The 25,018-nt window shown below is 37.4% G+C and overlaps 2 protein-coding genes across 2 annotated transcripts in view; both read left to right on the top strand.

The window, feature by feature from the left end:
* LOC139982552 (uncharacterized) overlaps window positions 1-25,018 on the top strand; it is a 217,401-nt gene that overhangs the window by 121,104 nt on the left and 71,279 nt on the right. The window lies entirely within an intron of this gene.
* LOC139982192 (uncharacterized) overlaps window positions 1-25,018 on the top strand; it is a 43,561-nt gene that overhangs the window by 8,216 nt on the left and 10,327 nt on the right. Inside the window, exons 2-13 of the mRNA XM_071994783.1 lie at window positions 476-535; window positions 960-1,265; window positions 1,563-1,615; window positions 2,091-2,296; window positions 2,553-2,629; window positions 2,842-2,930; window positions 5,959-6,078; window positions 15,093-15,301; window positions 16,096-16,172; window positions 16,852-16,907; window positions 17,652-17,771; window positions 19,085-19,293. Coding sequence (XP_071850884.1) covers window positions 481-535; window positions 960-1,265; window positions 1,563-1,615; window positions 2,091-2,296; window positions 2,553-2,629; window positions 2,842-2,930; window positions 5,959-6,078; window positions 15,093-15,301; window positions 16,096-16,172; window positions 16,852-16,907; window positions 17,652-17,771; window positions 19,085-19,293 — 1,577 coding nt within the window. The 5' untranslated portion in view covers window positions 476-480. The remainder of the gene's footprint in view (window positions 1-475; window positions 536-959; window positions 1,266-1,562; window positions 1,616-2,090; window positions 2,297-2,552; window positions 2,630-2,841; window positions 2,931-5,958; window positions 6,079-15,092; window positions 15,302-16,095; window positions 16,173-16,851; window positions 16,908-17,651; window positions 17,772-19,084; window positions 19,294-25,018) is intronic.

Below are 25,018 nucleotides of genomic sequence, written 5' to 3'. Positions count from 1 at the left end.
ATGAGCTAGGGTGCTGCAATGTGCTGCAATATTTTTTTAAGATACAAAACTGCTTTCTTAAACATAAATAATACATAAGCCTCATTTGTGAGGATTCATTGTAAAATGATGGATCATTGCTAACTCGTTATTCTTCTGTTACTGTTAGACACAGTAGCAGCAACATAATGTTCTCAATTTTAAGTTTTTAAAACCAGTTTCATCGCTCGACCTCATCAGCCTCATTGAACCATTTTGATCAAATGCATTTCCTGTGATATTTAACTTCAATCCGCTTTGGATAATACGCTGATGTTAAACTATTTCGTAATGCTTAAACACATTTTTAGCATGGTTTGGAAGGTCGTAAACGTTTCCATTGAACTAACACATCAGTTCAAAATTATATACAACTATGATAGCTATATTTAAAATGTTACTGCTATTTATCTAATTAGCAGTAAATACTAACGCTACATTATTACAATTTTCATAGGTACGATGGCTACCAATTTCAAGCATGTGGTAGAAACAGCAAAGAAGAAGAGTTCGACAGGTACGATTGTCAATATATTGAATAGCAATTGGATATTACACATCAGCAAAGTAACATCAATGAGGGGGGGGGGGTGCGATTGCTCTTTCGGATCTTCTGATATGGGTTCAAACGACATCTCTTTGAACAAGATACACACTAACATCTGGAATATACGTTCCATGGGTTATGCTTAGCATTCACTATCATCTATACTATACACAGTCTCTTAGACTGGTATACAATCTGTACAGATCCGTTTTTTTTCAGTTTTGTCCTGCATATGGTTAGTTATACCATACTCTTCTCATTCGTGAATTAATATGTATTTTACTTAAATTTAATACATGTGGAGTGTAATGTTCATGAAGTAGTCATGAGACCCCTTACACCTGATCTGGAATATGTGACAAGTGAATTATTCGTGTTTTGTTTATTTTACCAGGTTTTGGTAGCTTTAAAGCTAAATTAGTTGATATACTAACTGAAGAAAATATTTTGCACCTTGCAACCTTCTTTAATTATCCACCCGCAAAAATCGATTTGCTGCAAAATAAGGATGGTCGTAATTACCGTATGGTTCAATATTTGGAGGAGAGAGGGGAAATCACAGAAACAGATATCACGACTCTTCTACGTGCTTTGGAAGCGCTTAACCTCCATGGGATACAGAAAAGTGTGCAAACATTGTTCGAGGTTCATACAGGGAAACGGTGTACAGGTGATGATCAGTCTTTACAGGAACCAGAAGGTATGTGTATGATTCTGAAGAACACTTCAGGTATAATATCAAACATATGCATATTAATCATCACCTTCTAGGTTTGAAAGTGGATACAATGTACAATTGCCGTACCAGCACACTGATGATGCAATTGAAACATCCATATCAATTAACTTATATGACAGAGTTGAAGACGTAACCAATAACCTATGAAGAGTATAACATAACTTGCTTTAAACCTTGACTTTATGATAACAAAACCAATAACACTTTCTTATATTTTATGTTGATCTTCTGTCTTTTGGGATTACTCATTTCCGACAGATCTTAACTTGGGCAAACTGGATCTCGGGTCAAAGGGATCTTTTACTTCTGACGTGAGTACATTGAAATATTTAGCTAGATACAAATACTATACAGCTTATGTAGAATAACATTATTACAACAACTAAGCTGCACGTGATAGACCAAAGCTACATACGTTGACAAATTATCCGACTATCCTTCTTTTTTTGGGGGGGGGGGGGGGTACTGATGCAATGAAAAGTATTTCTAACTGAATTATTGTATCATAATCATACTAATAATAACGGTTGGTTGGACTCCAATCTCTATTACTTTCGTACATTCGAAGACAATATCTCACACTTCCATTTTCCTTGTTTCCGCCGGTTAAAAAAAAGTTCTGTAATTTTGTATATAATCAATCATTTTGTCAGTCAAAAACATAGAAAAGTTGTTCTTTGTTTTTGTGACACTGTAATATTAATTCACAATCATAGATATGAAAAATACATATAGTTCTCATGACTGCGTACTGTTGTGTAATAATTCAAAAATGTGTTTCCTTAGATCAAGATTCGTACCAGTCTCATACTAGCATCATTTAGCTCGGCAGACCAAAGAAACATAATCCTGGAAAATGGAGATAATGTGCCTGTACTGTCTACTTTAGAGGAACTACAAATTAAAACGAACAAGGGAAAAGAATTTACCCAGGACCAAGTAGTAGGATTGTTATCCTATGCAGTGCAATGTCAAAGGCTGAAGAAATTGTCGTAAGTAATCACATACCACTTACTGTTATGTTTATATTCACGTTAACTTACTGAACGATACATTACCAACCAGCAAAATGTGGAACTGTGTTCTTGAATATACGGTAACTTTTAGCTAAACGATTTATGTATACATACGTAATGATAGATACATCTCTACCTTTACACTATAGTTACTTTACAAATGTTGGATAACATTACAATGTCTCAATCATTTAACACATTCACCTCCCACAAATCACGTTTTATTTTACAGATTTATTGATTGTTTGTTACCTCTGTCTCTTCTCGTGGGTTCTCTTTCTCCTCTTACGAAGTTACGTAACATTCAAGGTGAGAATATAGAAATAACTAAATGTGTTACTCATCACAAGCAATTTGTGATCCTCTGTGTAATACTCAATAGGGTTATATCATTATATTGTAAAAGTCAACGAAGAAAATAAATATTTGATGATACATTTACCTTATAATTATGTATACCGTTTTTTATGTTAACGTTCTTGATCTATAAAAAAAAATCGTTGTATAATTTGTCTTTCTAGTTTCATGGACACCGACTGAACATGGTTTCCATTTGGATTCTTCAAGAGGTAAATGGGTGTCGAACTCCAAGGAAGCCACAACACTTGAAGTAAGTCGTTACTGATCTCTTGAGTGCAATTATGTCCGTAGAGTACGTTTTTCATTAGTTTAGCGACAAATCTTTAAACTCTGATAAACCCATGACAGATCATCCAATTAACATCCACCTTGTCAGACGGTACAATAGCACATTGTAAGTTGCGCGGAATTCACCAGTCAAGTATATGATTGTCATTGAAATAGCCAAAATAAAACATACAAAAGAAAATAATAATTGAATTTGATTTCGATTACAAAAACCATGTTTGTTGGAAAGACACATGAACATAAAATGCCGTAACTGACATATAAAGTAACCACATTGAAGTCGTGTACACATGCGTACGGTTTCAGCAATCGCACGCTTGTCTAAATCTGAAGCTTCTTTATCATTGGAACATTTCAACAATGCTGTAGCTGCATAATTTAAAACAAAAATTGTTATGGATGATAACCAAACTTTCTATGAACTATGATAATTCGAAAAGCTCCCTTCCCCTTTGGATATTTTTGTACGTGAAGCGGGGACGGGAAAATTATTGGCACGTTAAAAAACACACCGTTTATTACATGTGATGCTGGATACCAGTCCCGGCGACAGAGAGGGGTCATATGCTAATTTCTCAAACCAAGTCCTCCCCTCCCCCAATCTGCTGCGTTAACAGCAATGATGAGGCGCTCTCCGTTACGTCCCCCTCTCTCCTTCTGTTGGTAACATTAGGTGAACAAAATACTGAACCGGGTAAGGCTGGAATCACTAGAAATTGGAATCTAACGAATGCATGCCTGTGGTAGGTTAAGATAGGGCAACGCTGCCAATGTCCTGGTGTGGGGAACTCCCTGTACCGGAACCAACCGAAGTGGCGGGGAAAGTAAGAAGAGGGGTATGGTACAAAACAATACTCAAAACCGGACAGCAGACATTGACATTGCAATGTCATGTAATTCTCAACTCGTTTTTACACTATATAAGAAACTGTTCAAATAAAACACGTCGCCGCGCTAAGGGCGGGCACCATCCACGACTTAAGCAGCCCAACACTCGAGCGTCGCAAGTGTCTGGAATTGCACAGGTCTCGGGCACTGCGCAGGTTTCGGGCAGCAAAAGGGTTTGGCAATGCGCAAGCGTCGGGCAATCCGCAGGTGCAGGGCAGCGCAGGCGTCGGGTAATCCGCAGTCGTCGGGTATTCCGCAGGCGTCGGGTAATCCGCAGGCGTTGGCGTCTGGCAGCACATATATCTGTACAGCGCTATGGGAAAATACATTTCTTTTGACTTAATTAAAGTCGCTGATGCTGCTTCTATCACAGACCGTGCGAGCATTGAGCTATCTGCTCCATGGTGCGAGTAAGGAGTTGTAACGCACCTAATCGATACAAAATCCAATAAAACTGTTACTGTACTTCTTGGCCAATCAGAGACTACCCTCACATCCTACAGTTTGCTTTGACCAATGGGTTCGACAGACACACCCAGTATTTTGCCTGTCCGTACCAAGCACGAGAGAACGCTCAATCACAAGTACATAGAATAATTAGAACTATTACATAGCCGTTGTGCGACCTGACTCTAAATATAGCTCGCTGTCTCTGCGGAGCTCAATGGATGTTTAAATTAAATACGAGGGGCAAATCGTACAACGGGAGTTACCCATAGATTTTCGCTACAATAGCTACACTAATACAAGATATACATTTCAGTAAAATATATATAAGTAAATTCTCTTTCTGACATGTATTTATGGTCCAGACTTGCAAGTTAGGCGAACAAAAATGATCTATACGTGTTTTAACTTATGGGGGTCCTGTTAATTAGCCAAGAACAATGTACAGTACTAATTATCAACCAAGTTGCTCCTTTTCTTATTTTGGTTGCTCAGACTGTCAATTTAATTCGGTGTCGATTTCGATCAACATCTACTTTACATTTCGTGCAAGCACCACCAAGGTTACCGTATATGACATTAAAGTTTAGTCACAATTTTAAATTTCATGTAAATATGTATATATATACATACACCAAGATTTGATTCATGTGGCGTTCTTGCATTTCTTAGTATTTGAACCGAAATGGTTGCTTAGCCCACTAATCCCTTCCAATCCACTACGTTAGCACTGTGTAATCTGCTTCTCATTAGCACTTTCAAATATGTAACGATATGAACTAGTTAGCTTTGATTCAGTATAAATTATACTTCAATAACAAAATGTTATTGTCTTCAGGTATACAAAAATAAGATAACATCTCCACCCGCACCATAATATATATAACATGTAAATGTGTATATCTACCAGCATATACCATTATGAATCGTTAGTTGTTGTTATATGGTTGATATACATATGGCTGTATTCACTAGGAGAATGGGAACAAATATTTCCTCCTCCACAAAGTGTCTTCATAACACACACACACACAGCAAAGTCGTATTCAAAGATGTAGTTAACATGATAAAAATGACAGCAAATGTGTGCATCTAAGCTATCTATCATAAAAATCATTTTCTGAATAGAAGAGGGTACACTTCCTTTTCAGACCCTCCCACAAAACGAGTATTAACATAAGTCTTTGTCCTCTCCCTCTACAGCCGCAAAACTTCAATACGTAACAGATAGTATAGCGCCTATATGGTGTCAATAAGAGTCATGTAAATACAATCGCTAACTTTAATTACGTGTCGTGACTGGTGGTAGCACCAGTTTGAATATTATCCCCCTAAACGAAATTTTTCTCAAGGGAAGGGTATCTCCCTCCCTTTAGACTCCTTACTAGAAATTTCGTTGCACCCCCCCCCCCCCTTGGCTTAAAATCAAATCGGTACCATAGGGCAGAGTCTACAAGTCAAAAGTCAAAGTGCTTATTGAATTTAAGTTCACTTAATCATACAATACTGGCGGAATTATCAGTTCCCCCTCACAGCGTTCATCTACCGTTAATATTATGTGAAATTGCGATATTCAAGGGAGCAATTTTGAAATATTATACGTTGAAGTTGGTTCTATATTATTCATTTCAAGACGCTTCTATCTTCATTTCCAGTCTAAGGATCAATGCAGTTTACGACGTCTGTGTTCGAGTATTGTGTATCTAAGGAGAACTGATAGTAAACAACTCCAGATGTCTACAATATTGCTCCTTGATATTGCATCAAGTCACAACGTAAGTCACTTATCATTCAACACAGCCATATAAATATCACTAATTCAAGTTTATTTAGATCATTGCGATTTATTTAGATTATTTATCAGTTAAACTTGTTTTCACATTAAGTGAAAACATCTACATAGGCTACACTAACCATTCTTTAAACGGTACATTGAAGTATCACGTGTCTATTATAAGCAACGAATATTACACTTCATCTAAGGCTACCAATCTGACCGAGATGATTAAATGTTATTTATTAACCAAGTGTTAGTGTCTGAGTAAGTAGTGATTAACACAAATGTGACACAATTTCCCTTTATACGCAGCCGATAGTATCACTGTTTTTACTAGTTACACACCCCACGACACAAAAGGAACATACACACTGATATGAGAATGTGACGTCATCATTTGCCTAAGAAATATTATCATTAAACTAAGGGATGACACTTTCCTTAATGTATGGTAGACTATGAAACAAACACGATATGACCGATCATTTATCTCCAAACGTTTCAAAAGTATCATTAATTAGAAGAAGAGTTGGAACCCTGCAGTGGCGTAGCTACGGGGGGGGGGGGGGCGTGGGGGCGACAGCCCCCCCCATGAAAGCTTGCCGCCCCCAGTCGCCCCCCCCCCCACTGGGATTTTGGGTTTCGAAAACAAATTTACATGTGCGAAAAGTATATCATTGGTCTGAATGGTCTCGAATCTCCATGATGACCACTCATGAACGACCCTTCGACCGCTGACCGGCAGTAGGATATAGTTGCTGAAAAACCTGACGTGACATAGCGCATAGTTTACAGTAGTCGCACTGTACTGAAAACTCATGTTAACGACCACAAGACTACAACACACATAATGTTAACTACTGAATCTGTGTGTTTGACTGTTCGGGCAAACTTTGCCTTTGTCACTCTTTCTTAAAATATCCATAATCACTAACATACAAATAAATACTAATACAAACAGCCAATCAGTATCTTGTAACCAGTGCGCATTAACTGATCAAACAAGCTAGTGAGCAATACTATATACCCTTATAGAAAGGTGGTTTCCAGGTATATGAATGCCAAAGAAGATGTTAAAAGGTAAAAAATGCTGACATCATACACATGTTTCTCATATCATTGCTCGCGTCATTGCATCAATACCCTGTTACATTTTCAATCGGGTTTTCACTTCTGGGACGTACCCTGATGCTCTTAAAACCGCTGAAAAACAAAATTTCAAGAAAGGAGACAACACTATCGCTGAGAACTACCGACCAACAGTGGTGGAGCGTCCAAACAGTCAGGGGGGGGGGGGGACTGCTGGCGCCCTTTTGGCTTTTTAGCACTTTTTTGCTTATTCGCGGTTAATGATTTTTTATTGCACTCTCATCTACCTATTGACATTTGTCACATTTTGTTGGTGTAGTTTACTGACAAAATGCTCTAACGTACGGCGGTATTTAATTTATCGGCACTTAATTCTGTTGTAGGAAACTCTTTTCAAGAACTGTACGGGGTTATCGATCTATTTTTTCGAAAACATGAGCACTCAAAAAGATACCACAGGAATTGTGATGAAGCGCATGCATGTACTTTCAACACCCATATAAACTTCCGACTTGTCACAAATGGCGATGACATATATTAATTCTTCGTTAATTTTGACTATTGGTAATAAATTATATGTTATTATGAATTGTACATTGTTTGGACTCTTGTTGGAATGATAATAAAAAAAGGAAAAAAAAATTAATTCTTCATTTATCTGCAAATTAGCAAGGCCCGGGAAGGGTCATTTCCGGCGATCTAGGGAATATCTTTACTCAAACAAATTATGTACGCTCCGTGCCAACCTGTGGTGGCGCTCCGCTTAGATAGTGTCGAAAGCGCCCCTACAGGCCATTCTCGCCCCCCCCCCCGACCAATACCCCTAGCTCCGCCAATGCCGGCCAAATCAGTCTATCACCCTAATAATATTTCAGACGCAATCTTTGATGTCAGTTTGACATATAGTTCCAGGGGCGGATCCAGGATTTTGAGAAAGGGGGGGCCGACATCCCGATGGTAGCACTTTAGTGATCTGCGTCCTGGGGGAGGGGTCTAGGGGGAGGGGTTGTCCCCCTCCCCCTTGGAAATTTTGGGTTAATTGTGAGTGCTTAGATGCAAAATGGTGAAACATTTCGCCAAAAACTAGAAAAACCAGAAACGTTGCAGACACGCTTTTTTGTGCACATATTTTTTCTCGATAGACACATATTTAACAACGCTCAACAGTGCATGTACAATGGATACACTATTATTGCGTCGATTCGTTTTTTTCTTTTGCGCGAAATTTAATTATGACACCAGATTCACCCCAAGAAAATACATAAAACAAGATATATTCAATGAGATAATTATGATATACTTATTAATGAAAGGGGGTGTAGGCGGTCTTACATTATCTAACGCAACGTAGTCGCCAAGAACCTGAAGTATTTTTAAGGGAGGGCCCGATAATAAGCGGAAACGGATCACCGACCGAAAAAATATCAGAATTTGTGGATTATTTCTTGCTTCCTATTGTATTAAAACAAAGCACCTATGTGAAAGACACAAATCACATTCTCAAAATTGTGGAGAGCCACCCCGTTACCAAAAGCAGTAGTACTTGCTACACTCGATGTCGTCGCCATGTATACCAATACTCCCCAAAAGGAGGCATTAGATATATGTCAAGAAGTCTATGAAAAGGCGGAAAAAAGCGAATATGGAATAAATAAACTATCTTCCATATCCATGCGCAAACTAATTGAACTTATTTTTAACAAGAAACTGTTTCGAGTTCAATAACCAATTCCATCTACAAAAGATCGGTTGCGCCATGGGTAGCCAAGCCTCTCCGGAAATCTGTGATATCGTCATGCATAGACTGGAAAACCAGATTTTACCGACAGATAATAAAATCTTAAAATGGCTCCGCTATAGAGATGAAATTCTATTGCTTTACGACGGTTCACCTCAGGAACTTGAACAACTAGTAAACAGGTTGAATGAAATTCACCGCTTCTTAAAGTTTACGGTAGAAATATTACACACCGAGGTAACATACTTAGATTTGAAAATCTTCAAAGGTCCAAGGTTTGAAACCAATGTGTTATTAGACACCAAAGTCTACACCAACCCACGGAAACCTTCCAATACCTCGAGAGAAACTCTGCACACCCACTTGCCACTTTTAAAGGCTTCATTAAAGGGGAAGTCTTACGATACGCACGTCTATGTAACAATGAGACTGATTTCTTACAGAAAAAGAATGCGTTCACAGAGAAACTGTTACTCCGTAACTATAAGAAAGAGGAAATTGCCTCAGCCACGAAAGGCATAAAATTTGAAAACCGTGGGCAATACCTCACTACCAAACCTAAACAAAAGGAACCACCAATGGTGTTCTAGCTTACCTAAACACCCCATATCAAAACCACGGATTTGAAAAATGTACTTTTGAAACATTGGCACTCAATCTCGCCACACGCGGACAGGGGCGTAGCGAAGGTTTTGTTGTTGTTGTCGGGGGGGGGGGGGGGGTGTGGAGGATTTGATTTGCCGACGGATCTGGAAGTGGTGACTGAAATGGGGGAGGGGTCTAATGGGGTGTCCCCATCCCCTTTGGAAAATTTTTAGTTTTAAAACGTCCTTAGATGCAATCTGGTGCATATTTTAAGATAAATTTGGCACCGTAGAATTTCCATTTCGATATTATTTTTATGGCAGTCGGCAGAAGAAGAATTAATTGGGACCAATTATCGAACTGTGTTTTCTCTTTCACCGATCGTTGAAATAGTGAAACTTCGTGATGAAAATGTTCAGAAAACTTTCCGGTAATGAGAAGTAACAACATTCATTGATATACAAGCGAGAAACGTTAAAAATTGTGTACAATTCGTGAGCCGAGTCCTTAAGTTTTCCACGGAGAACGAATGACATCTGCGATGACGTCATTCTGAACAGAGGATAATAACAACACGTTGTCAAACGATAGCACGAATCATGGGCTGCTGCCTATACGGAAGCCTTTAATTCCATTTCTTTCACTGAGTTGCCGGCGATTCTGGCACTCGTCTAGCTGAGCCTGGCTACAGTAGCTATACTGACGGCCGTGACATTATCAGTTATTTGCCGAGAGGTTTTTAACTTGCAGGCGTCGGGTGATTGGATTGGTGAATGAGTTTATCAGATGAAGAACTGGAAAATCGAAATAACCGATAAAGAAGCTCCCGTTCTCCTTTTCTCTATTCAGCTTTCCTTCTTTCTTCCCCTTCCGCTCTCTTCACCTTTTCTCCTTTTGCCGACAGACCCAAAATTTGCCGACAGCGACCAAATTATTGGGGGGTGTGACACCCCCACACCCTCCCCCCCCCCGCTCGCTACGCCCCTGCACGCGCAATTATCCAAACTGTTTCCAAAAGAACCGATTCTAGCCTACAAAAGGGCCCAAAATCTCAAAGATTTACTTGTTAACTCAAGGTTTCATACTAACGAAGAATCAGCTGACTCTCAAGGTTCACACGAAGCTCTTTTAGATGCTCTTATAGCTGCACTATGAGTCCATAAAAACTCGTGCACAGAAAATAGATGCATTTTGAGAACGAGACGCCCAGGCCGAATATAAAATATTCAAAGGCTAATACTGATGAAGCTCCTATAAAGTTTGAGAGCAGAAACCGGTCTAGTTGGTCATAAGAACCTACACTAGTCTCTCCTACTATTAACAGTACACTCGATTCACCTAATAGGTGCAATTACCTTTCACCACGAGGAGCATGCTATAAAGTATAAGTTCATGTTCCTCGGGCCCTCCCTTAAAAATACTTCAGATTCTTGGCGACTACGTTGCGTTAGATAGTGTAAAACCGCCTACACCCCCTTTCATTCAGATAATTATGATATACTTGCTAACTGTGCATTGATTTTCCCTGACAGTAATAGTCAGCACTATAGTACTGAGCCGTATCTAATTAATACGTGATGTCGCGTAGTCCTGATAATTGCCTTAGTTTCAAATTTGGAATAAAAACGATCGCGTTTCAGGGAAGAGCAGCTGGATATATATTAGGCTTTTCTTTCACCAAGTTATGCCTATTAGGAATTTGAAGTACTCCCACATAAAAAAAACGCAACTGATTTCCAAAAAGGGGGGGGGGGGGCGGGGCCGGGTCGGCCCCCCCTGGATCCGCCCCTGAGTTCGGTCATTTCAGTATGTTACTTGACTGAAAGCCTAGTCAATCTTTTTATTTTTTTTATTTTCACGCGCAATTTGCGGATTTGTCGAAAAATGTCAATGGCGGTGTCAAACTCACAAAACATATGTAATGATATTTCAAAGTAACTTAGCAGATTGTTTTTTTTTTCTTCTATTCCACTAAACTATTTGATGACCATATCAAAACATAGGATCTCAAAATAAAGGATGTTGAGAAAACTTTAGAGCAGCTTAGAAGGCCTGGGAAGTGTCATTTCCAACGATCTAGGAGGCCTTTTTAGCTAAAAAGTTCCGGTACGCTGCGCGCCCACTCATGGCGGCGCTTCGCTAAGATAGTAAAAAGAAAATTGGTCAAGCCCCCCCCCAGGAAATGTTCAAGCCCCCCAGCGCCCCCCCCCACTGAAAAAAACCTGACTACGCCACTGGAACCCTGTAGACTGAAAGGAAATATAAATCTATCATTAAGGTATTCGTTCATATATCCATAGTCTTGACCCAACACCCTCGTCCTGTAACATTTGTTTAGGAAGTGCGCGCTCTAAATTGCACGACCAGTCGATATATTCCAGTAATTGAATATGCCTATTTACGTAAGCGCCATGGGCGTCAGCAGGTTTCAGAAAGTGAGGGGGACACTATACTATCTAAGCGGAGCGCCACCATTGGTTGGCGCGTAGCGTACCAGAAAATTTTGGGTACATAAGACCCCCTAGATCGCAGGAGAGACGGCCTTCCTGAGTCGTTTTTAGTTACATCAGAACCAGATCTGTGAGGAGAAATTTTGTCTCACAAAACTAAATCCCGACAGAAAGTACTGGTAGAAAGATGCCGTTCTGACACCAAGGGAGACGAATTACACAGCGTCCATCTCAAACGAAATATTGAAAAAGTGGCGCCGTCACCTCCGGGATGAGTGGAGTGGTATATATAATACATGCATGTAGGTGCGAGACGTCAGTTGTTATGTGCCCAGGTACTTTAATAATAATAATCAGAAAAAGGCACCGCGCGCAGAGCGTGTGTAGCGCCTAGCCGGCACTCAACAATAAAGATCTACCATATCCGGCGAATACATGTAGCCTTAATTACTTAACCCCTACACCCCTATTCGTCCATCCAGTCCAAGGGACTGGAGGTAGTGATATGAACATAGTAACTCATCACCATCTACCTGTATGGCTTACCTAATCCCTTGGAACCCATACAAACAACATGTGTGCAAGATTCAATACACTTTCGAATGGTCTCCCCCCCCCGAACGAATTAAATGGGCAGATTTAGGATATTGGGAGAATGGGAGATAAATGACGGTGCAAGTGATAGATAGCAGGGGCCCAGGGAGTCCAGATTTCTTGACCTTAAATAGAAAATCGCGCATATGCATGTGATTTTTTTAATAACTACTCTGAAAAGTGGGTGGGACAAATGATATGATATCCCCTCCACTTTTGAAAGTGGGGGGACATGTCCCCCCCCCGTCCCCCACCTGTTGACGCCCATGGTAAGCGCCAATTTTCTTTATTTTAGATTAAAAAGGAAATTAATTTGGTTTTTCCATCTAATATTGGCTAATTGAATGATTACAGAAGTTTCATTTAATTTGGTCCAGTAGAAGGAATGTTTGCAGAAGAATAGCCAAAGCCTAAACAATTTAAAACATCTGGAAGCTTCCTTTCACTAGTACACTCAAACAACAACAAAACACCTGTTTTCAAAATTCAAACAAAGCCGCACAGTGAACGTAGTCATCGGCGCACGTAGACGTACGTATAGATTCCCGCAGGACGGGTCACGTACACTCTGTGTGGAGATTCAGTTCGTTACTAGTTACACGCACACATACATGTTTATCATTATACTACTGTACGACTGCTAATGGACTTACACCGCGTATGGTTTGCTGTTGTTATTATATTGACTTACGGTAATTATAGGCCTATTTAAAGTCAACAATTATAGGCCTATGCATGCTTGAGAGATTTTGTCTTTCTGTAAGATTTGTCGTTGTATGAATTTCAAAGGTATTACTTCTTTATGTAACTTTGCTGAAATGGCTGTTTAGCCTACTAGGCTAGTATTACTTAGGTTACGTTTGTTCTTCTTGAAATTTGAGCCTAAAGAAGTAAAACATTATAGAAACGTCAGCAGAGTAGAAATAACAAGAAAACGTTTTTAGATAATAAACCAGAAATTAGATAAAAAATAAGCTTGTTGAACGCACAAAAGAACAAATAGGGCCTAGGCCTAGGCCCTATAATCAAACAAAGACATCCGGTCATCTGTTGGTAAACTTCCTTTTATGTGTTCAACTTGTTAAACAACGTCTAGCCGAACAAAATACTAGCATGCATGAAGCTCATGATATTAATTTATCAATCTTTATTTCAGTTTTATTTGAGACCCTTACATATGTATGAGTGGCCAGTTTGCACCGACAGCGGTAATCATTATTGACGTTATACTTACTTAGGCCTAGGCTTGGTTGAGGTGGTAGCTTAACGGTAGGCCTAGTTGTTTTAAAAATGTATGTATAACAAATTACGTTAGCTTTTTAAGGGGAAACAGCATACAGTTTGTGATATAATACATTTCACACGCGTAGGCCTAGGCTACGTCTTAATCACGTCACATGATACCGGACAGTGTCCGCGTTTCAATCAAGATGGCGAAGTGTTTCATTATCAACTGCCTTTGTAACGTAACGTTAGACTTTAGCCGTAAGCTACGGTTAGTATAAGATTCTCTTACCGGGAAAAGTAAGAGCTTAGAACATATAGCAATATATAAATAGACATATGAGGTGAAGTTGGTAGCAGTGCCAGTAGTAAGGATGGATGTTTCTAACGGATCTAGGCTAAACCTAAGCTTACAGTAGGTCAAACGTGAGAGATTTAAAGATTACAGGTAAACGGTATCAACACTGGGGGTGGGGAAAATTGAATGGAAAGTTAAACTCAAATGAGTCTATAAAATTGTTATAGTAAGATTTTATGGTGGCTTCGTTCATACTGTGTAGGCCTGGCCTATGTTATTTTAAACCAAGTAGAGCCAACGATACTGGTTTGTCGGTCGGTTGGCGCATGGAAATCTTACAGATGTACGACACGTTATTAATATAGCCCTAAGCCTATATATTTGCGTAACTACAATGATTGGAAATGATTTTATATTTATTATTACGAAATCGATTGCAAGTAGGGTATAGGCGTATAAGATAAACACACGTATCGAGATGTGCTGTATCTCCCGGGAAGGAAACTCCTTTGCAGTCGGCCACTCACGGCAGGAACGTTGTCGAGTCTCCGCTAGTGTATGCTGTATGAATTAATGCACTGGCTGTCAGGAATGAAACAATAGCATATATTATGACAACTACAGAAATACCTAATGTATGCGCTAAATATAATATTACAGACCAAATATAAATATTTAAGATATTGTGTTTCACTTTTATCTGAATTTCGTCAGCTTACACATTTTATTTTAATAACATCATCATTATATTGTGTTTTATTTTCTTCGTACGTTTGGCAAGCAAGTTTAAATAAGTCACCACTCTTCTTTTTTTTATTAAATAATTTAAATGAAATATAATTCCTGATTTTCTGAAAATTGAAAATATAAAAAATCACAGAAAATTCTGTGTTAAAATTAATGATTAATTTTATAGATTTTTAATGCATTCTTGTGTTCTGTTGTATATACGTTGGATAATCGTCATGTGTATTTATCCATCATGGATGAACTATAAGATAAGTTAACTGTGATATTTCTTTCCTTTTCTTCAGATTCCAATATCTGAACTAGGCCTACATTGGTCTTTCAATGGATTTGACGGTAAAGATATCAGACTTGAGTCCGGTCTTAGTTTATCAAGCCTATCATCAGTAGAGAAGATATCCATCAATGCAGGAAAACACAAAAAAGAATTAACAGAGGAAGACGTGATCGGATTAATAAACTATGGAATCAAGTCACCAAGATTCAAGGAACTATGGTAAGGAAAAAACATCGTCACAGGCCTTGGCTGATAATATCTGGGTAATTGGGGGTGGGGGAGGGGTAGTCAGAGGGTAAACGTATGGGGTATATAGGAAGGGATAGGGTAATGGAACTGTGCAGTGATATTTTTATTTTAGTTAATGTACAAGTCTTGTGTTGAGACGTGCGGTTTAAAATGCTGCGATATTTGTAAGGAATTGTAAACTTGGAAATATTTTAACGTTTTTCTTTCATTACTGATTGTGCTGTTTACAACGCCTCGTTAGGCTTTTCCACACGTTAGGATTTAACAAGGTGAGTTGGTGGATGGGGGGGGGGGGTTAGGGTTGCTTTTCAGTATAATAGGAACAACAAATAACATTAAAAGTTATGAACGAAATAGAACTACTATGAACAAATACAAATAAATTATTATGTAAAGCTTGACACAAAAGTATAGGGAGAAATTTAAGTACACGGAAACGATATTGTTTGCTGTTTATTTTAAATAAATTTATTGTTATTAAAATTTAGAATATTTTCAATTTTTTTTTTATTAAAATATATAAATAGCTAAAATTAACAAATCAGTAAATGTTAATGGAGGTGTAAGGAGGGGTGGTGGAAGAGTTGTTTGACCATCATAACTAGTGGCTGATACTTATAACTTGTCAACAGCTCTTTTACCAAAATAAAGGAAAAGGCAAATTCATTGACCTCTATGTCATTGCATTACAAAGATGACATCAGATATTCATTTAATTTATAAATATTAAATATGTACTTTCCCTGCTTTCTTTACCTTTGAAGGCTTGTTAACTGTAAACTGCCGTCATCGATCAAGCCAGACATCATACCAGAAGAACCAAGATCAAGGAATATTAAAGGTACGATTTATACATAAGAATTTAAAGAATTATTGATCAAGTAGATTGCTTTTATTGCATTGTTCACAGATTTTTGACAAGAGAGGGAAGTGTGGTAGAGGGGGGGTGGGTCTGGGGGAGGGGGGACTAGTAAAATGAAATATATGTTGGTGAGAATTAATCTAATATGTGGATCGGAAGAAAATCTTGCCAACAACAAACAGACTAGTCCTGTGTAGGGGTGGGGTGGAATGGGGGGTAGGGGCGTTGTGTTGGGACTTCCTAAAAGTTCCTCCTTCTTTTGTGTTTCTTGAGCTGATCTAAGCAGCTTTCTATCAAGTCACTATATATATATTAAAATAAAATCTAGGAGATTTTAGTGTTTTGAGTTACTTAACATTATTGTTACCCTATAAAATAAGGACAGTGAAGTAAGCCGGAAGTATTACGTAACAAATGGAATACAATCATTGGTCGGATTACTAGTGACTGTTAATTTCTAGTACTTAATTACTAATTAACTAGTTTACAGTCAACAGTTTACTGATATTTGATCCTTCTCGTACAGGTACATTACCTCTGAGTGTTGAAGTAATAAGTATGTAAAACAAATTAATATTGAATCTTATATATTACTTAAAAAAATGTCATTTTTTTCTATGATCATTTATGAATTTTATTATTTCATCTATTTTTACAGTCATATCATCCAACGAAGCCAGATTTCTTGATCTAAGATCTGGTCAATGGAGGAAGGTTTGTAATATTTAATATTTTTTAAGTACATTATAATCAATAATAATTGTCGTTGCTTTCACATTTCCCTGTGATAGTGTTATTATTAGTAACATGCATAACAGTGAAGGGGTAGAGGGGTCGATCAATTTTTAAAACATAATCATAAAAAGCCAGCATCCTTGAGATGTATAAATATACATTTTCTCCGGGTGTGGAATATTCCGGAGACAGACAATATGATTCTTACAGGAAAGAAAACAACATTCCACATTCCTAGTTGTCATTATCTTGCTCTTAACTCTAGAAACATTTATTTGGAGCTGGTTTATTTCATTATTCCAGGAAATGTATCTCGGTCAAAGTCGTGTAAAGTCATCATGCCGCGTGTTTTTTAAAACTCCTCCTTTGTTTTGCTGTTTTTTTTTCTTTTAATCCTTGGGAAATGTTTGTACTTTTTTTTCTTTTTCAACATAATTAAGATTAGGAGGTTACATAATCTTACCTTTCTAGATGCATTCATTAATTTTAACTATATTTAAAAAAATATTCATGAAACCTAGTTTGAGAGCTTCACTGTGCAGGAAGTTAAACATACATATTTAAACAGTCAACATTAGCTAATTTAAAACTTTGTTTCAAATATATGCTGAATTAACCAATCAATTAATCTACAATATTAACCAAATTCCATTATCCCCTTAACGCCTCAATTTTACATTAATATTATTATATTTAATAATTACTATTTCTTTCTTTCAATAGCCCGATGACATCCAGACTATTACAGAGATGTGTTCAGATGGTTTGGTCATCCACAGAGACACCAGTGAGTCTGTACAGAGGTCAGTCATAGAGCTCCTGGTGGAAGCATCCAATCATGACGTAAGTGAAACATAAAGAGATATATTGAATAAATTCATCAATCGATACAAGTTAAAATTAGATAAAATCGTTGAATGCCTTAAGAGAGATTAGATCGATTTAGTTATTAAATATTACACTGTTTAAATTAGAACAAGGAAATACAGGTTCAAATTGATATATATTTGTAAGATCAAGATTAGACAGAATCTTAAATACAAACAATAAATATAAATAAAATAATTAACTACTGGATAGAGTGTGTAGGATCATAAACGATAAATAATCATTTTGAAATTCTTTTTCATGGTGTTTATTCAACAAAAGTTATGTTCATCTTAGCTTAATTAATTTTATCTTTCAAAATCTTCCCAGAAAGTGAAATATAAAATAATAATTTAAGACAGAAAGGGTCAATGAATTGTTTCCTGTTTTACGGATTCGACCAAATATTTTCCTTTCGTTTAAAACAGAGATAAATGAAGTGATTGATAAACATACCTAAGTAGTAAAATACCTCAAAAACAAACTGATACATAAATATAATTATTTGGAATTTACAGTTCATTGAAAACCAACCCCACCTTAAACCTGTTCTACCCATCACAAATTACATAAATAAAATAATACATATTAGTTCAGGCTCATATCACCCCCCGCCCATTACTCTAAAAAACAAAGTACATTAAATATGTTAAAGCCGTCTGCATGCTCCCCCACCCTCAAGCACCACTCATTACCCCTACCACACCCATCCCTACCCAGTATGACACCCACCGGTCCTTTTATCACTCACCCCTGGCACACGCTTTGACAATAACAACATAACATTCACGATGGTAAACCATATCCACGCCCTCACCGCACTAAGACACCCTCCTAATACCCCAAACAAATATCACTAAACCTTAACACACCCTTCCTTACCATTACACACTCCTCCCTACATCCCTGACATCCCTTGTACCGTCCATCCCTCACCCCTCTTACACACCTTTAATTCATTCTACAGAAATAACAATAACTGATCTCTGTAATAAACCTAACCCTCTTGTTTACCTTTCAACATCTTTCAATAAAAATAAAATAAAACAAAGATTAAACAAACTTTACAAATATAACTTACTTTTTTACAAATTCAAACCACTAATTATTTAATAATTAACAAAATATTAACAATATAATATTAAAATAAACAAATGTTATTTGATTAATATGAAAGGAAAACAACAATAAACATAATATTCCTAAACTAATTATGATGTTATTATTTTCAAGTATTTATCCTGTAAACACGATGATATTAATTATATTTATTATTTTCCTTTCTTCAGATTCCCATATTCTTGGTGACTCTAGTCTGGTCCTTGAGTAAGATTGATGAAGATGGGAACATTATCCTCTCCTCTGGTCTCTCTCTACCAATCATGACATCAATAGAGAATATGCTCATACAGACAGAGGATGGGAGAGAAATGAATAAACATGAAGTTAATGGAATATTAAACTATCTACAACACTCTCAAAGATTCAAGCGACTGGAGTAAGTACAATTAATAAATATGTAAATAATATTAGTAATTAATAAAATAACTAGTTAATATTAATGATGTAAACAAGAAAGGAATTATTAATATAGTTATATTTAATAATTACTGTAGGTTTATTGATAGGTTTAGTTAAGTTTAAAAGTAAAACAAAACAAATGAAGAAGAAATTGAATCAAGAAATAAACTAACAGTTAAAGAACAGTCATCAGGTAAGGAATATGATTAAAGGGAGAGTAAAATAGGGGCAAAATGAAATAGAAAAAACATAAACTTTAACTTTAACAAGAAATTCATCTAAAAAATTAAATGTATTTAAATAAAGAGATATGAGTCCCTAGAAACAATAACAAAACTGTAGGATGTATTTAGATCAAGGTATCATTACTCATTAATGCAAGATGTCATCATATTAGAGTAACAAAATCAACATTTTGTCCAAAATCAACCCAGAATAAATAAACAAACTTTGATGAGTGAGATTAACAGAAAAATATTAAAAGAGGTGAAATATGGAAGGTAAAAAACGAGCTTCTTTAGTGAAAGAAGCTCAAAAATTTTTATTTATTTTACTAAGAATGAGCTCTGATTAGTTTATAAATTAACTGCTCATTAATGCAATTTAATGTGAAAGTAAAAAAAGACAATGATATAAATTAAACAGATTGTAATTGGCCCCACCTAATAATACGGCACCCCTCGTAACTATACTACCTTAATCTTTCTCTAATCCAACCCCTCCCCCTAAACCAAACTTTGCTAGACCACTTACCCATTTCGTTAATCTGTTTATAACACTTGGAACTTACCTTGTTAGCAACCAACACCCCTCCCCCCCCCCCCCACACACACACACTAACCCCCACCACACACACTAACCGCCAAACACACACCCTCAGCAAGGTCTACTGCAATACTATTACTGTCCTTCTCTTCTGATCAACCTGTCGTCACCTCCTCCACTCCAACCCTTGCCCCCCCCCCCGCCCCCCCCCCGCGCCGCACCCCCCTGCTGCCATGCGACAAACAAATCTTGATATATGCATATTATTAACCCACATAACATCACAGTCAATCCCCACACAGTAGAGACCAATAAAACAGTCTATATGTAAATAACACTCAAAATCACGTATTTACTGTTTGCAGAATATACACGCAAAAAAATGGAGTGTTGAATTTTAACACTTTCCAGGTGTAACCGTTCACCCTACACCTGAAGGGTTACTCTGACCCTGAGTAGGGTTACATAATTTATGTAGCGTGGATTTTTTAACACCTGCAGAAGTGTACTTTCAGTTCGAGCATTCTGATTGGTCAAACCTCCCGTCAGCTGGATTCTTAGTGTAAGTTAAGTGTTTAAACGATACCACCGTACCGTGAACACGCATTTACCGTACCTAGCAATACTTGTACCAGTTTGTCGACATTTATCGTTACTAAATGTACTATAGTAACCACAGCCATATATACGTTCAAGCCACAAAACGTTACGTACTCAGTGTGCGATAACGAGCTACAATGGCATGAAATGACGTTATAGGAGACTGGGGCCTGGAAGAATTGATTGAAAAATTCGAAGGTATGTTTTGATATTATGTAAGTGTACATGACAAGAACGAGATATGCGCTTAGAGACCCACGACTAAGCTGGGTAGACGAATGCATTTGAATCGCTTGCGTTACGTAGACCTAACGTTAAAGTCATACTATAAGTTAATATAATAGGCTAGCTGCTGTTTGTCATAGTCAACTCATAATTGTCAACGAATCAGTGTAGCCTACATACAAGTAAACATTAAACGGAATTGCCTTCGGACGGACGGAGGACTTTGGTCTAGGCCTTTATTGTAATCTAGTGCATTCTATTCCTTTTTGTGCGTTAACCGTAACTTCGTATACCCTGCGAGTCACTTTTTTAAGTTGTAGGATGGTGACTTCGAAGTTCGCCCACTTAAGACTTAAAACACCCCAAAACTAAATCTTCTGGTCTAAATCACCAGAAAATATACTTCATATGGTGGGAGAATTGTGTTTTAGTACGATACACGGCCAAACTTTCTTTCCTGCAAACTGTTTTCACGTTGTTTTCCAAGAAAATTCTTCGTGATTGTGGAACTGGTATTTCTTGCTAGAGTATTGCGAAGTTCGGCCACGCAACCTACAGTGTGGCGCTGGTAAAAATTGGTGGCGCTGTTGCTCTTTCAGTAATTATAACAGACTTCATAGATCTTCGTCATTTTATTGACAAATATATAAGTAATTTCTTGCACACGGGTCATTTTGGAGAGAAAATAACTGTAGCTTCGTACTTTTTGGTGAAATTTGGCTCTTCCTGTAGGTTTTCATGGTGAAAATCGTGTATTTCTTAGGGTGCCCGAACTTCGCAGTATGGCGAACTTCGCAATACTGACTATACTAGGCCTACTACTAGGCCTAGTACTAGTAGGGTATACTTAGGCTATTTCAAGACAATGCATTTTAAATAGCATCGGGCATGGGCCTATAGTTACGCTGGTACTATGTTCAATAAGGGATAAACATATATTCATGTAATGCAATATATAATTACCACTAATTGCCATTTTAGCTTGTAAGTTGTAGCAAGTAGGCCGAAGCTGATGTGGATTGGTGATACTTTTAGACCTAGGCCTAGTCCCAACTATAATTTAGCTATATTATGGAAGTGATCTAGCTGTTATAATTCATAGCAATCTACACAATTGCATACAGTGGGAGTGAGCATTATTTTAAGCATTGTTAACATGATGCATTGGTTATAAAAGTTGCCTACCTTGTCTGATGAAAGTTTAATGCAAGTTCCTGTTTTGACAAGTAATCATGCACTGTAGGCCATCTGGCTTTCTAGATTCAAACGTACTTGAAGAAGTTAGAATCACAACTGATTAAATTGTGGGCATTTTCTTTAGGAATGTTCATGTTTTGTGAGGGGTACATGTAAAAAACTGCTTATGCTCCAAGAAGGTTTTAACACAACTTCATTATGATGGGAATTTTCTTTCCTTTGTTGTTACTTAGGGAGCATCAACTTGGAATTCTATTTGCAAAAGATTTCAGAAAGACCTCAGCAATATGTGTTACTTCTTGGAGGAAGCAAAATATACCCCAAGCAGTCATTTGTGATCATCCAGAGACATGCCCTACCCCAGAGGACATTTATGAAGCCATTGATGTTTGCTTCAAATTATTCTACGTGTTAAATCTGAATTATACCAAATTGCAAGTCTCGGTGCCTGGGAATTTTTCCAAAAAGTTGTCTACAAGTTGCCTGGTGGTGTGAAACGCAACCAGATTCGAGATTTTTATGCTCACCGTGCCGACAAAAAAGACAAAGTTACTGCAGTTTAGCAGTTGTCATAGACAGAACTCCATGTTTCCTCATCTCACGGATCAGAATGTATGTAAAGTTGTTGCTTATTTGGAATTGTCTTTGGGAAGAGTTTTTTCTTTGTGTTTAATTTGGAATACCAAAGGCATGAGCCAACAACAAAGACAAAGTAACTGCAGTGTAGCAGTCATCATAGACAGTACTCCACGTTTTCTCATCCCACGGATCAGCATATATCTAAAGTTGTTGCTTATTTGAAATTGACTTTGGGAAGAGTTGTTTCTTGCGTTTAATCTGGAATACCAAAAGGCATTTGCCAACAACAAAGACATAGTCACTGTAGTGTAGCAGTCATTATACACAGCACTCCATGTTTTCTCATCCCATGGATCAGAATTTTTCTAAAGTTGTTGCTTATTTGAAATTGACTTTGGGAAGAGTTGTTTCTTTGTCTTTAATCTAGAAACCAAAAGGCATGTGCAAAAAAAATAAAGACCAAGTAACTGCACCGTAGCATTTGAAACTGTTGGCACTTTTAAGTTGACTTAATTCCACAAGACAATACTTTTATAGCCTAAATTGTTCGTTTTACATTTAATGGGATATAATAAATGGACCTCTGGAATAGGAAGGTCGTAGGGTGTTTAATTGCTGAAAATCCCACATTCTGAATTGTTTGTGTTGTCATTGCTTTTGCTCTCTCTTAAATGTAACTTTCTGCTGCGAGCGATTCAAACATGCATCCATATTGTTTACCTAATTACTAAGTAATAATTAACCTAAAACCTGTATAAAATATTTACTAAACGGATGCGATGTTAACTTTTCTGGCAAAATTTTACATAACAGTATTGTATTTGCGTTACATAATAAACATGTAAAACTTTACAAACCAGCAGTTAAATATACATCCAGAAGTATAAACGAGAGAGCACTATTGTGTGTTGAGAGTCCATTAAGTATCATCTTGACACAGATGACAAATGAACACTATATGGTGGTAATTCTACTCACTGAAGCAGAACTTTGACACCCAGAAGGCCAAAAAATGTGCACTAGAGTGTTAATTATACTCCCTGAAGTGCAATTTTGACACCCAGAAGTGCTAACAAATGAACACTTTATGGTGTTAAGTTTACTTCCTGAAGTGTCATGTTGACACCCAGAAGTTTTAACAAATGAACACTTTATTGTGTTAATTTTACTCCCTGTAGTGTACCTTCAACACCAGGAAGTGTTATTTTGACACTTGTATGGGTGTTGTTAAGGTAACACTCGCAAAGTGTTATATTATGTTACACTTCTGAAGTGTTAATTTAACCCGGTGGGTGTTGTCCCTAATCCAAACAGGGTGGGGTGTTAAATTCAACACTTTACGATTCAAATTTAACACTTCATTTTTTTGAGTGTACTAATAGAAACAAACACAGTACATCTGCCTAAAGAATAATCTCTCAGATGTTAATGTAGATCCTCACTAACATTGCAGCATTCTCCTGTCCCCTACCAAACAACCCCCTATCAACCCCCCTCCTCCCTTCCCCAACCCCCCACCGCCCTCCCTCCCAAACCTACAAGGCCAATAGCCCTTATGTTATCTCTATATACTCTACAGTGTGTTGTTGTCACCATATTCCCATTTGCAAAATCTAACCTGTCATATATACCCAATACTCTACACATTTACATCATACATTTGTACATTAAAAAAATTCCACTCTTTTCTACTCAGTAAACATTTTATTTTATCGCTAAATTCTGTTGAACTTATTTAATCATTTTTTTTTCTTGCTAAAGATGTACACTGACTGTACTGACACTTTCAATAGTTTAACATTTTCTTTTGTTCAACACCTGTCAATCAAATACTTGAACAATACAATGAAAGAAGCTGTATTCAATGGAATAGACGCGCGCGTACCACGCCCAATGGAAAGGTGTTGTTTTCAATATAACAGAATAGACGCGCGCGTCCTTAATGAAAACACCTGGAATTTACTGACAAACAAGTACCTGGAGATTGCAATAAATACGTCACGTCTAGACACTGTCTGGTTTTAAATGGTTGGAAGGTCTTTCTTTCTGATGTTGATTTTAGTCTCTGAAGAACCTTTTTTAAGCAGAATTCGTTTATTTCTTTTTCTTCCATTTTTGAAAGTAATAGTTGTGGAAAAAAGGATAGAGAGAAAATATAAGGGTATTGACCCCCCCCCCCTCCCTTCCTGCTGATATTCTAACATTTCTTCAACGTCATTTCCTTACATCATCTCATTTCGTTACTATTGTGCGTTGCGTTACTCACAGGATTAATGCACGATCGGGGGATAATGCAAACGATGCACGAGGGCGGAGCCCGAGTGCATCCAGCGATA

The sequence above is a fragment of the Apostichopus japonicus genome, chromosome 16 (genome assembly GCF_037975245.1).
Source record: "Apostichopus japonicus isolate 1M-3 chromosome 16, ASM3797524v1, whole genome shotgun sequence".
In the NCBI taxonomy this organism is placed as follows: domain Eukaryota; kingdom Metazoa; phylum Echinodermata; class Holothuroidea; order Aspidochirotida; family Stichopodidae; genus Apostichopus; species Apostichopus japonicus.
The sequence above is the reverse complement of the archived record's forward strand: the minus strand, read 5'-3'. Positions and strand labels throughout refer to the sequence as shown.